Below are 14,796 nucleotides of genomic sequence, written 5' to 3' on the forward strand. Positions count from 1 at the left end.
TGTGCGCTTGTGCTCATCGGTCAATAACTCATTAGTTTGTCTGTTTTGATGTAGCACTGTGTAAATGTTTTTAACTGCATTTGAAGACACTCTTACGGGTTCACAGGCGTGTCAAAGTGTGTGTGTGTAAATAAGCGTGTACTCAGCATGCCTGTGTGTATGTGCACTCTTGACAACCGTCAGGGTAGATGTCACACTGAGCCCCTTCAGGTCGAGCAGCAAGTGTTTCTGTCATGTTGTCTTTCATGCCGGCTTGGATTTGGGTTCCAATCTGCTCCCAAGTGTCCTTCACTGAAAACACTATTGATTACCCCACACACTCTCAAATGCTGAACATGAATACTGCTGCTGTGAAACACACACACACGCTGATAAACAGACGCCCCTGCACAGTGGGGGCAGGAGGATCTGAACAAGCCAAAATGAGAGGTGGAGGGCATTGAGGAGTTTGGTAATATATGAATATTCAGATGAATAGTGCAAAAAAGAACATTTTCAATAACTAACCTGTGCCTGCAAAGCATTTTTGGCTTGGAACAATGAGATCAGTGACATTGCCTTGAGTGCATCCAATACACAGTGGAGGATGAGAATGTAGATTTATTTATTATTGATGCTTCAAGGGTTTTTAACGGTGGCTACTGGGTGTAATATTGTTTGATGTATGTACGGCAGTTTGATATCTTTCATCACTGACATGTGAGTGTTGAAGCATGTCCATAAATGTGTGTATGTGCTTGAAAGCTCGTCAGTTTGGATGTTGATGTTTGTGTGCGCTTGTGCTTTTCTGCCCAACCTTGACAAGTGTGCCTGCCAGCATGTGCACTCACATTTATATGTTTGCATTTGCACTTTAAAGACTTGTGCCACTGAGTTACGGCATCACTGCAGCGTGGTGTGTAGATGACAGAGCAGTAAAACAGACACAGCGGTGACCTTTGACTATTCTGACACATGTAGAACAGCAGCAGCGTTCAATACAGGTGCTCATTTCTGGTTTCCAAACAACAGTTCTATCTATTCTATCCAGAAGCACAGATCTGAAGTGTAGTGTGTGTGTGTGTGTGTACATCTTGTCCCACAATATAGTTTGCATCCTTTTCACCATTGCATAAATCACCAGCACTCCATGCCAAGCAGCCAATCAACCGCATTTAAACACTAATGAAACCATTCTTTATTCCCATACAGATAAATTGAACTCTGAATGCTTTCTTCTCCACCTTCCCATCTCTTCTGTGTTCTATTGTTTCAGTCCAAGCGCTCCCAGTGGCAGTGCATAACTGAATGGCAATGGAGGAAACGTCTTTCTTAATGAGCGTTTGAATTCGAGTTCGGCGAGAGCGCAGTTTTTGGGTGTCTCCACAGCTTGCATTGTTGTGGTTTCTCTCCAGGGGTATGGGATGAAGAGGAAAGTGAATGAATGTGAAGAGCACGCAGGGCCATTATGGCTCTGTGTGTCATTAATCAGTAGCTGATGAGAGGCAGTTTGAGGGAGAGATGGGGCCTATTACTGCTATGGTACTCTCAGGACTTCTGTGTGAGGCTTTTTAAGGCTGCCTACGTTGCGGTCAACAATACAGCAGGTAAAAGCACAGTAAACAACGCTCGAAAGGAAATCATTATAACGACTACAATGAGGTTCATAAGATATATGTTATCAAGCTGAAAGAGTGGGATATTTGCATCTTTCCTTGCGGCACATACTTTTTCTTTTCTTCTTCGATTCCTTTACCCTCCAACACGTCTTCAGCGTCTCCTTCTCCACTCTCCAGCTTAAATCTTCTATTCTCTAAGTTCTCTATGTTCTTTCCTATATGTTCTACACTCTCTTACCTCCTTCACCATCTCTGTCTCTTCATCTGTGCGTTGTTGCCTTTCTGACAGTCTGTGTGAGGAACTTGGTAGGAGGGCGACATGAAGAGCTCTCTTATGTGTGTCGGCGAGAGTTGAAAGAAATGAACGAACTGACTTTCCCCGCTTTAGAGAAAGAGGCAGGCAAGGAGCGGTAGCCAAGTGCTAAACATTATTTTTCATCCCCTTCTCGTTATGTCTAACGTTTCTCCGCAGCGGGTTGCTGAATTGACTGCAGTGCATGGAGGCTATTACAGCGTAGCATCCTGGCTGTAGGGGAGAAATCTAAGAGGCTAGCCGAGTTTGAGGTTGTATGTGTGGCTGAGTGGTGGGTAATGAGGTGAGAGTCCCTTCTAGCCAGAGGTTAGCAGTGGTTAGGAGGGCAGGTAAACATACCAGCTGCTCCTGACTGCCTGGCCTCAAGGCCGCAGTGACACTGGTAGAGGAGGAGCGGAGAGACGTGTGGGAGGTGGGGTGAGGAGTGCAGAAAAAGCAGGGCAAGGAGATGGATGGGAAGCCTAAAGGCATCGGGAGGTAAACAGGTGACTGGATATTCTCAGATTGCACCATTTACTGTAAATTACATTGTTTACACGGGTGGTTATGTTAAATCTGTTTCCATAACAGCTGCTTGGTACCGCATGTTAAATTATAATCTGTAAATGTGAAAAGATTGTTGGAGTAACCCTTCAGGTTTACATACAAACACATTTTCTTGTGTGTTACAAAATGTAGGACTCCTGTTGCTATTTGAAAGGCCCTTTGAATTACTCACTTTCGCTCATACTGGAGTAGCTTGACATTTTGGGAAAATAATCTTATTCCCTTTGTTGCTAAGACTTGGATGAGAAGATCAAACAGATTTCAAGACTGTGTGCAGTATAGAGCTATAAGACAAGGACGTGATTAGCTTAGCTTATCATAGAGAAGCAGGGAGAAACGGGCTCTCCCAATGTGCAAAATCCATGTTTTTACATTTCTGTTTTGGTGCAGATTAAACAAATGAGATTCTACGTCGTAATTAGTAAGATTTAGAGGTGCAGTCAGAGTTTTTTTTTTAACTCTTTTTAAGACTGAGCCCCCCTGCACTCGCTCAATGCAAACACATAGCTATCAGCGTGGTATTGATCTATTCATTTGGCGCTCAACAAGGAAGCGAAGAAAATTGTATTATTATTATTATTTTTGTTGTCTGTCCATATGTCCCATTCTCTTGATCGCAATATCCCAGGAGTGCCTTAACTGAATCTTCAAATTTAGCACAAACATCCACTTGGGCTTAAATATGAAATGATGAGAGTCACTGTGACCTCACAAAACATGTTTTTAGCCAAAGCTCAAGAAGTCATGCACTAATTATGAGAAAATATTTTTAAAAAATTTGTAAAATGATCAAGTGATAACATTTCATATCCGAAGGGTCAGAAGTCAAGTGTGACATCATAATGCTTTCTGTCCATTAATCAACACCAGAACAACCAGAACAGAAGGGCAGATTGTGACCGTATTTCATGTTGTTCAATGTTGGGTGTCCACCTTCAAACTGTGCAGACTGAAACTGTGTGTGAAACATCTACGGTTTAGAATTTGTAGCTTCTCTTTTTGTGCGTTGATCATAATTGAAATGATAGATGTGTTTTGCTGTTCTCCATATATGAACCGCTGCAGACTGGCACAAGCTCACTGAGCTTCAGGAGATTGTTGTTGCACCATCTGACAAAGCTCTCTGTTGTATGAGACTGAGCAGACATGTAAACTGCAAGGTGACTGGTGCACAGAGCTGTACAATTTTAAGTTGGTAATTTTAGTCATTATTACTGTTGTTGTTGTTGTTATTATGTTAAATTTACAACATTAAGCATTTTAATGTTGCCATTTTAATTTTGAGATAGTGGTGCAACATATCGTAATTAGTTTAATGTTTTAATATTTACAAGTGCTTGAACAGGTTTAGGCATTTAATGTCCTCTCACGGATGAGATGAGAATTTCACCTGTGCTTTTTGAGCACTTGTTACTCTTCTGTTAAGTATCTGCTCGCTGTTTCCAGCTCTACCTTCTACCGCCTGCTCTTCTCTCTCACTGTGTGTGTGTGTGTGTGTGTGCGTGAGTGTGTGATTGTGTGAGAGGGAGGAAAAAAGGAGAAACAGAGTGCTGGTTGTAGTACAACAGATCATTCATGTCCTGAGTGGACAGCTACATTTGGCTAATGCAACCTCGCTTTCTCTGCTGGCTGCAGCCGACCACCTCAGTGCCAGTGTAAAGTGGACTGTAAATATTGACAGGGAGACAGCAAGAGGCGAACAGCGACCTTGTCAGAGGGAGAAAGAAAGAAAGAGAGAGGGAGAAGGAGGTGTGTGGAATGATGGAGGCATGGAGAGAGAGAGAGAGAGAGAGAGAGAAAGATGGAGAGAGAGAGTTCCTGCCTTCTCCCAAGGCAACTGAGTGTGCTTTGATGCACTGTGGCAGGGAACACACTGTCTCCCCGGAGAGGGAGAAGGAGAGCATCACACACACACACACACACACACACACACACACACACACAACATACAGGCTTTTCACATTGCCACCACACAGCTTTTAAAATGTCAGGCAGACACACTTGCATACATTCACGTGCACATTTGCAGTATGTACACCCAGACACAACGTCGGGGACATGAATTTATTCTTCAGACAGTTGAATTGCACAAAGTTGAGCTACTGGAATCACAGTAGATTAGAGACGACCAGCATCACTGATCTTCCCAAACCAAAAAAGCCTGGCAACAGCATCTTGCGGACACACACACATAATTCAGTCAGCATTTCCTTCAGTCACATCCGTAGAGTCTCTCCTCTCTGAGCCAGTCAGCTGGTCCTGTTGTCTGGACAAGCACAATCAATTTGATCTGATTTGTTTTGTGCTGAAATGAATTGTAATGGCACCATGAGTGCAGTGAATAATAAATGATGGTGATGGTGATGGTGATGGTGACGGTGGGTGTAGCAGATCTTCAGCTGCCATAAAATTAATGTCAGATGTAGCTGCTGCACTCAACACTGAAGCATCGAAGCACTTGCCTTGATTTTAAATAATTTAAGTGTGTGTGTGTGTGTGTGTGTGTGTGTGTGTGTGTGTTCAAGCCTACAGCTCATGTATGTGCCCTCTCAGTGTAGCCACAAGCTTTACTTTGTTCTATTTTTGCTACCTTTGTTTCTCCTCTTTTTCAGCCTTCTTCTGCTCACTCCTCCCCGCCCTCCTCCTTTCTTCTTCTCTGTCTTCAGTTATCTGCAGTTTGTGCAGTTTATTATTGGGTTACTGTATTAACCAGAGCGTTAGGCAGGTGTACGCACAGCTCAACCTGAATGAATGCGTCAATAGATGGAGAGGGTGTGTGTTTTACTAAGTTAACCCCGGTATCTAAAGGCTAGGATTTCTCTTTTCTCTTACTGAGCAATGAGATTACATGTACTGTTCTTTATCTTAATCTCTTTCAAAGGCCATCAATTCATTCGGCCCTAATCTCATCTCCAGGCACTCTGCTGTGACTCTGCTAGCCTTGTGTTTTTCTATGCCGGGTGCCACACTAGGCTGGGTCTCGGCTGAGTTCAGAAGGCTCGAATTTCAGCTTAGACCGGTTTGTCTTGTTACATCCAAGCTTTTGCATCGAGAGCATCATCTGCCGAAACTTCCACTGAAATCTTAAAAAAAGAAGAACTCACCAATATTAAAAGGGAATACTAAATCAAAAAAAAAAAAAAAAAGTTTGCTTCTTCAAAGACCCTAATGGTGTTGAGGTGATCAAACGTGGATTTGTATAATTAAATAGACATTTCTTACTTTACTGAAAAGCATACTGAAGAGTGACTGTAAAGATGTGAGGGAGGAAAAGAGGAGAAGATGACAAACAATCCCTCGTCATCACTGCCACATGGCCAAGGATACGGCCTGCTGAGCCAACAGGACGCCTCAGGCTTTGGATATTTTGGTCAACTGTCCCTTTTTAAAAAGTCATGCTAACCCATTAGGAATGAATTTGGTCCTCAGCTACAGTAGGATTGTTTTTCTGACCGGTGGCCTGCTAATCTCTTAAGCCAAGACCAACCACATGTATATGTCAGACCTTCTCTCCAGTGGATCTGCAGCACTCTGGAAGGGATGAAAATTTCTGAATTTCAGGTTGGTTAGCAGGCATTCAGTCCAGTTAAAGTTAGGTGTAGGTGTGTGTGTGTGTGTGTGTGTGTAGATTTGTGGGAAGAGGTCAGGGAGGGTAATAAAAACAGGCTTATCTCTACTCGTTAGGCACAGGAGATAAGAGATGCAGGGGGAGACGCTGCAGATTTGTGCTGTCGTATTACTGGGCCAAACAAGCGAATACCAAATTACACTGGTGATGGAGCGGGATGACAGGAAAGAGGGATGATGGGAGTGAAGGATGAATGGAAGGAGAGGGGAGGAGGCAGAGATAAATGCAGCAAAAGCTTGGCCTGTGCTGGGAAGCTGAGGATAGGCCAGCATGTTAACCTTAATCCCTTCAGGGAGAGGCGTAAACACACAGGGAGAGAGAACAAGGGATTGAGTGGAAAAGAGAGGGATGTGAGATCTTTGTCTTCCTGCTCTCTCCTTCATCCCCTCCTCAATGTGTGATCAGCCAGTTGCAGGCAGCAGCTGGGAAATCCCTCTGTACCCCTCTGAAGCAAGCCTCTTAATCACAGCCTTCATCTCACTTGGCTCTTCCTGCTGCCTCACCCTCTCCCCCTCTTCTGTTTCCCCTCCTCTCACCTCCACTCTATTCAATGTGACTTTTGAATCCACTGTTTGGACCCCGCAGTCTCGCCTTGACTCATCTCTCGACGAATCCTCTTTTTTCTGAGAACTCTCTCCGTATTTCACATTTTCTGCCAGTGACTCATATGCACATCAAGTTTTTTAAGAAGTGCTGATCTATCGCCTGATTTTTAACCCCCCTCTGGAAGTATTTTGAGAAAGCAATTGGGAGTATAAAGGTAAATCTGAAAAACTCACCACTGGCTGCAGAGCTGTGGCCAGTATTCAGCCTTGTACCCTAAATCTCCAGAGATTCCGGTGGTATTTTCAACTTGCTGAAGTGGGTCTGCAGTAATTTCAGACAGTTTCAGCCAACCATCCAGCCTCATCTCCTCTTCCTTCACTCCCACGCCATCCCTCCCCCCTCTCCTCTGTGCCCCGTGGGAGACTGGTGGTCTATGGTTGAATGGCTGGCCAGGCAGGCAAGGGTGAGCAATGGGGGGCTTACATATACAGGGAAAGATGGATGTGTATCTGACTGGATGGTCCCCCGCATTGATCCGGTTACAGAAATGGAGCTGACCTTTAACTGAATTTGAACTGTGGACCATCTTCTCATTCACAGTAGATATTAAAAAGAAAAGAGGTTGGTGATATAGATTTGCTCTCTGCTGCCATGTGCCACTGAAACAAATTGTTTTGCTTAAGTATGTAAGATGTGACTTCATGTATACTTGTTGTGTTTGGAACGGCAGCAGGGCAAAGGGGCACACTGCGAACCCGTGTGTGTTCGTGTAAATATGGATGCCAGCTACTCCTTAACACAGTGTTGTGTGTGTGTGTGCATATATGAGTGTGTATTGTGTGCCTGTGTGGACGTCTTGATGTGTGTGTGTGGGTTAAGTGCGTGTCTAGTTGTATGTCCTTGGCAAAGAGCTGCAGGGATTTAAACAGGCTCAGCAGACGTACAGTACGCATACACACTCTGTCTCTCTCTCTCTCTCTCGCTCTCTTTCTGTCTCTGTGGGATATTTCATTAGTTCGAGACATGGCCGGTGTCCAGGGCCAACACAGAGGGCAGCCTCTCAAGTCAAGTCATTCACACACAAGCGCCGCACCTCGGTCCTTAAAACTGGCCTCTTTCCCTGCAGCTCTCTCTTCTCTATCAGAGGTTATCCGAGAGGACAGAACAGCTTTCTACCTGAAACCTGCGGAGTGAAAATGAGTTTGGTTGGATAATGACACCAGTGAGATAAGGCAAGGCGAAAAATAAAGACAGGGGTTGTTCTATAGCCTTTAAAAAAAAAATCCCTGGAGCCAAAATGGAGGAGAGCGGAGTGATGATACACAGACGCGACACTGGAATGAGAAAGCAGTAACACAAAAACACTCGAAAGACTAAGCAGGTATCGGGGTTTAGAGTGAATGTGCCCTGTTATGCTGTTAAGTGCTGTGGTTTTTAAAGAGACACAGCACCACCATGTGGCAGACTGTTTACACTACATAGACTTGAATGTGTGTGTTTAGATGTGCCGTGTCTACTGTCAAACTTCAGTTACATCAGTTAAAACTCTGATGTAAACCCTTTTGTATATTTCGGTTTTTCAGCCCAAGTCATCCCTTCATCAGTCGCCCCCCCCCCCCGCAGAACCATTATTGCTTTTACAATGACACAGTGAAATGTTCTCCACCCTCCCTCAGTACAATCCTTGTAAAAATCTGACTAATTATTTAGTGTTGGTTCATTTTAAAATTTATATGTATATATTTTTTTCCTTTATAACCCAAAGTCTGCATATTATGGGTGAGCTGAAGCAAAAGTATGTTTTACAAGGTCCTGGTCAGACACTTTTAGGAGTCAGGCTGTCGAATGAATAATTAGTTTTCATTTCCTGCAGCCCAGCCTGAATGTCCTCTCCAGTGTAATAACTGCTTGTCCTCGCCTCTTTATTACCAGGGTGTTAGAAAACATCAATAACCTTGTGCTGTAAATTTTGATCAAATAGCTCAATATTAAAATTTTATATTTTGCGGATTACGTTTTTGTTATTAGAGCAGGCTCAGTTCGGAGAATAATTTTGTATGACACAAACTTTAAGAAAAGAAATATGTTGGTAATATTAGAGTAATCAGTATCTCAAAATATCTCAAATCTCAAACACCTCTTTATATAAAACACAATTTTTCAGTGGAGCAGACTTTATGCAAATGCATTTTAATGCATTTTTTTCTCTTTTTCTTTACATTATATCTTCAAAATGTATATCATATCATTATTGTTTGATTAAAATTGTCTCAAAAATACAGCCCATTGATCATTAAATGTTATTTAAATCCAAAATATTTGGTTTAACCAAGTTTTGAAAACTGCATAGGTTGTTAAAATACTCAGAAGGTACTTAAAGAAAAGTGTGATTCTTGTTTGATTTAAATCTTGCGAATGAAACACATAACATACAAATGAAACACACATTCCACTCCATGAAAGCCGTGTCAAGTTCGTGTCCCTCCAGAAACAGAAAGCTGCTTTAGATGCAATGAGGGCAGTAGAAGTTTTGTGCTGTGGAGAAACAAACAATGGAAAACTTATTTGTGCCCCACAGAATAAATCCAAACAACATGATTAATTTCCACCCCAACAACAGAAGAAGCTTTTTTTCTGTTTATTATGTGAAGTTTTTCTATTTATTGTGTGCAGGGAACCCTTTCATTTAATCATTAAACAGTTGGAAAGCTTAGTGATTATTTTTGTGACTCTGTGGATTACGGTGCACATTATGTTTTTGATATTTAAGGTTCAGGCCCACTTTGATTTTTTTTTTTTTTTTTTTCAATTTTGTGTCTTTCATTTTGTCATTTCCATGTTTTCTGTCTCTAAGGTATTCAATCATTCAGTGAGGTTAAACAGAAACCCCAAATTATAATAATAGCACACAAAATTAAATTGTACCCTTGTGTAGATGGTAGACAGAAACCATTACTTTGCACAATGAAAAAAAATCACAAAGGAAAGAAGAAAACCAAAGCTGCTGTACACGGGAGAACACATAAGGTCAGCAGGAAAAGATGATGTGCCGGGTGAAAGAGACGATCATTAGGACATTTTTGTGCGTGCAAGAGAATTGAAATTATTTTAGGAGTTATTCAAAGTAGACTATTGTTAGAGGAGAATTGTAATTAGAGGACTAACAACATTCAATCACGACCCTTCCAATTACTAGGACCTGGTTTGTTCTCAAATGAGCTTCAGATCCTCTGTGCCCTTTACCGCCCCCTCATTAACATAATCCCCTGGGAATACGGGGGGGGGGGGGGGGGGGGGGGGGGGAATAATGAGCCAGGTTGCACCTTCAGTAAATACACAGTGTGTGTGTGCGTGCAGTGTGCATGCAGCGTGTGTGTGTGTGTCAGTTCATGTTCAGTGTGGTCATGGTTCATTAGTAGAACCTCTGCATGATTCCTCTGGTTCATCTTAATCACCCGTGTGACTCAACACTCTAATCACAACCCTCTCTGTACCAGCAGTGTTGTGCACACACACACACACACACACACACACACACACACACACGCACACACGTTTTTTGTGGGCCGCCCTTAGTCATGAGTCCAACAGGATAGAGTAACTTTATTATCTCTCCTACAGTCTTGCACTATATCACTTCTATTAATGTCTTCTAAATCATTGGTTCCCCACCCGGGGTTCAGGACCCTCAGTGGGGGGTCACATGATAAATCGAAGGGGTCGTTGAGGCGATTTACAAAATAGGAGAGAAGACAAAACGTACAGTAGTTTCAGAGGTTTTCCTCTGGCTGACTGACTTTCCTTTGACTAACTGACTTTTCTTTCATTTGGGGTTCATTTTTAAACCCGGGAACACATGTGTCATGATAAATATTCTGAATCCAAGGTTCAGTCACTTTCAGCTGCATCCCCTCAGCCTTCTACTTGTGCTTCCTTAAAGGAATAATTCAAGAAGATTGATACCGCTGTCGTTTCTGTTTATTGGTTCTGAAGCAGCGAACGGACTGCTGGTTGTAACTTAATATTTAACACAGAGAGATGAGAGTCGTATCAATCATCCCATCCAACTCCACACCAGAAAGCAAATGAGCATATTTGTAACAATCTGAATCACGAGTGTTGAAGGAGCTGTGAGCAGACATGACTTTATTTTGAAGGTTCATAAAGAACAGTATTTATCCAGTCACATCCACTCCTGATCTTATCTGACAGTATTTTCTCTCTTCTTCTTCTTCTTCCAGGAAATCGTCTTCCAGAAAAGGGTCCTGCTACAGGAAGCATCATAGGAGGCATTATTGGAGTCATACTCCTGTTGGCCGTCATTGGAACAGCCATAGCGATGTACCGCAAACACCGTAACAATAAACTCAGCGGAGAGTGAGTATCTGTTTGCCTGACCGAGTGTGGATGACTGCAGTCCCTTCACTTCAGTTCTCTGTGTGTTATTTGGCTGATTGTTCCATTAAATGAGATGCTGGCCTGCATGGCGATGTCAGATTTTTGTGACTCACCAGACAGCTGTGTGTGTTTCAGGGGTCCACCCAAACACAAGCCCCCTCCCCCCAAGAAAAAGATCTACAACGCTGCCAACGGGGTGAGTCACCATCAACACATGCTTGGCAGGACAACAGTATCATTAACCAGACAGTTGGGTCACATTGTTCTGCACGTAGCAAAGCTAACAGATTGCATTAGATCTCCTGAAATACACTGACTGATGTGTGTGTGTGTGTGTGTCTTCGTCTTCAGGAGCTGAATACAAGTCATGCTCCAGTGACTGAGGTCAGACCACTGCAGAACCAGAACTTCAGTACTCAGAGTGCTGAGCCAGTCACGGTAAGGCAGTGGTTTTCTGCATGACCCCCCCCTTTGTAGGTCAGAATATTTTCAAGCTGCAGAGTTTTGTAACTCAAATGTACATTATCCATTATGTTTTTTTGTTGTAAAAAAATAAAACTATCCCACAAATGACAACCTTGAATGTTATGCAATGTTTTAATTAGCACTGAGCAAAAGGTAGAAAATAAGTAATTTTATTTTATGCTTATTTAAGGGAACCTCGAGGTTGAGTGTTGAAAGGGTTAATGACAATATTTCAGCCGAAGTCAGTTTGAGATTTCATGGATAAATTAAGATGTGCACGCTTTATTTATTTTATCTTACCATTTCATTACCCCATCCCTTAGAATGAAATTGGATGAGCTGCAATCTCATTGTTTCTCGGAGGAGTGAATAGCCATTTGGTTACCACTCTGTGGGCAGTGAATCAGAGGCCTGGCTAATCTCAGACAACACTGAGTAGAGTTTGATAAAACTTTGGGTGTGTGTGTCACTGCATGACTGCACAACTGTGGTAGAGATTGGTATTAATGTTATCATTACTTGAATTGTCAAATGTTGAGTCATCTGAAGTAGGTAAAACAAGTATATTTACTTGTCATGATATTGCACCATTAGTGCCTTTATAGTTTCTATTGTATGCTATTCTTATTTCTTTATTCTTATCTAATTTATTAATTTGTGCCTCTGTAACACTTGAATTTGCCTTCTGGGGATCAATAAAGGCTTATCTTATCTTCGGTACTGTACTTAAGTAGAAATGAGAGCATTTCTATTTTCTTCAACAGTATACTTCTGTTCCATTTGGCCTGCATATAAATGATAAATATTGTACTTTCACTGTGCCACATTTGGCTGACAGCTTTAATTACTGGTTACTTTTAGGACCACAATTCTTCATATCCTGTCTCTCCAGTGAAAACAGACAGGGACTGTTTTGCTGCATCAGTAAATTCTGCTGATAATACCTTGTTTCCATATTGCAGTACTGCTACTTTCACTTTAAGTAAAAAAGGTCTAAATGCTCCTTCCAAAACGTTGCTTTGAAACTTTACCTTAAAATTAGGACAGAAAACTGCTGTGTCATGTTCAGGCCTTTCAGAAACTGCTGAAAAAAAAAACCCTTAGGACAGAAATGTAATCATACAAGACGATGATGTTTACTGTTGTCTTGTTGCTCTCAGGACCTGGATGCCTACCATGATGAGGAGGATTACGATGAAAATGCGAGGGAGCACTATTACTCTGCTGCTCCCTCTGGCTGGGATGATCCCGGGAACAGCGAGGTCCCACCTCCCTACATGCGCACGGACAGCGACCCCCACGAGTATTATCAGGGCCCCAACGTCAACCGTGGGGACAGCTTTGTGTCGCCCGCCATGTTTGTGTGAGAAGTTGTGTGTGTGTGTAAATGTGTGTGCGTGTTTGAGTATGTGTCACTGGGTTCAAATGAGGAAAGATAACTTGAGCTCTGTCGCAGAAAAGTCCGATGACTCATGAATGTGAACATTTTATTCTTAGCTATGAATTTTTAAGTCTGCGCCGCAAAGACAGAGTTGTGTTTTGCCCTTTTGTTTAATAATATTCATCTGTGATCAGGTTACCAGTAGGATGCACCGGAGATGCTCACAAGTCATTATCTGCAAGTCTGACCCAAGTCTTTAATCTTAAGTACAAATGAAGTCTAAAGTCTGTTATGGTTTTAATGAGTATTCATCTGCTGCATGTCATCCAGTCTCCTTATCCACTTCCTAGCTACATCTAAGGAATTAAAAATATGTACTGTATTATCATCACTCCATTATTTTAAAGAATCAGCGTTCTTTAGACATTCGATATTAATTGTTAACCCCTGATCAACCAGCAAGATACAAAATATGCATCAAACAGCTACAGGAATATAATGAAATGAAATATCTTCATCCTGCAGATAAATCAAAGACAACATTATTTTAAATCTCCTGCTGTGTTGAATGTAAGATCAGGATATGAGCATGCTGTGAGTACACTGTTGCATTTCAAGAGTGTGAAGCACATGCATGTTTAAACACCTGCAATATTGAACGTGGAGCTGTTACACACATTACGGTTACTGACATGACTTGGTTAATAGAAGCACAATCTGTGGGTATTATGTTACCTCTGTCTAGTTGTGTCTAGTCTGCTGTTGGTTGGTTTCCAAACCCAGCTGGCATGAAGTCTGTGTAAAAACAGGCACCCTGTGGAGAAGCTATTAGCTGCAGTTAATCATGCAGCAGCGCCAAGATGAGACTCACAGACCATGACGATATCAGGGTATAAACTACAGCAAGGGGGGGTTAACTGCTAGAGCAGTACTATATTTATGTTAATATTTGTGTTTGAGCTGCGTAGTTTTTGATTTTCTTTCCTTATGTCGTCTTTGCTTTGTGAAAATCGTGACACTGAGCTCACCTCAGGTGGCAGGGAACAGAACTTTAAAGCTAGAAACCGATCAAACTTGAGTCTTATAGCCTTCTTGCTGTAACATTTGATTCTTTTTTACTTGCATCCCTTCTGAAAGCCATAATGAAACAGTCGTCAGTTGCTCAAACAACTGTGAGTGCTAATTTTTGGGAATATATGTTACTCTGAAACAGTGAAAACGTTTGGGCCTATTTTTTTATTATTATTACTTTACTTATTATACACTTTGTCTACCAGCATGTTTGGAATGAATTGGGGTAAATCTGGATTATGTCCATGAAATCTGTTGCAATTCATCTCCCTGATGAAGGATTAAAAAGTTCTTTATGGAGTTCAAACAGAGGTTGACAAAGAGCCTGCTGATATGTATACTGATATGTCCGTCCATTACCAGGGACAAGGGTTAAACAGGTCATAAATACTTAGTCAGATTATTTTCTACTCCTGTGTTAGTGCCAACCAGTTTGTTTTTTCAAGCACCATTTTTAGACAGCTGACTTGTTTTATCTTTTATTGAATGATGTTGATTTTGATCTATTTTACTCTTCATCTTGTATTTTCAAAGTGATCTTGACAGTTCAATAAACGTCTTAATTTTGACCCGGTCAAATCAGTTAACTTGATTGTTTAATTTCTTTATTCTTTGCAGCTGCAGATACATAGACAAAAGTATTGGGACATGCGACCATTAGAAAAACAGGGACTTTAATGACATCTTAAATACACAGACAGCTTTGCAGCTATCACAGCTTCAACTCCTCTGGGAAAGTTTTCCACGTGATTTTGGAGTGTTTCTGTGTAAATTTTTGGCCATTTGTGAGGTCAGGCATTGATGTTGTACCAAAAGGCCAGACTTACAGTCTCTGTTCCAGTTCATCCCA

The 14,796-nt window shown here is 41.8% G+C and overlaps 1 protein-coding gene across 1 annotated transcript in view; it reads left to right on the plus strand.

Moving 5' to 3' along the window:
- Positions 1 to 14,520, plus strand: part of si:ch73-22o12.1 (nectin-2) — a 75,778-nt gene extending 61,258 nt beyond the window's left edge. Inside the window, exons 7-10 of the mRNA XM_046399213.1 lie at positions 10,873 to 11,008; positions 11,165 to 11,225; positions 11,381 to 11,467; positions 12,655 to 14,520. Coding sequence (XP_046255169.1) covers positions 10,873 to 11,008; positions 11,165 to 11,225; positions 11,381 to 11,467; positions 12,655 to 12,861 — 491 coding nt within the window. The 3' untranslated portion in view covers positions 12,862 to 14,520. The remainder of the gene's footprint in view (positions 1 to 10,872; positions 11,009 to 11,164; positions 11,226 to 11,380; positions 11,468 to 12,654) is intronic.
- Positions 14,521 to 14,796: the final 276 nt, after the last annotated feature.

Source organism: Scatophagus argus, chromosome 9 (genome assembly GCF_020382885.2).
Source record: "Scatophagus argus isolate fScaArg1 chromosome 9, fScaArg1.pri, whole genome shotgun sequence".
Lineage (NCBI taxonomy): Eukaryota > Metazoa > Chordata > Actinopteri > Scatophagidae > Scatophagus > Scatophagus argus.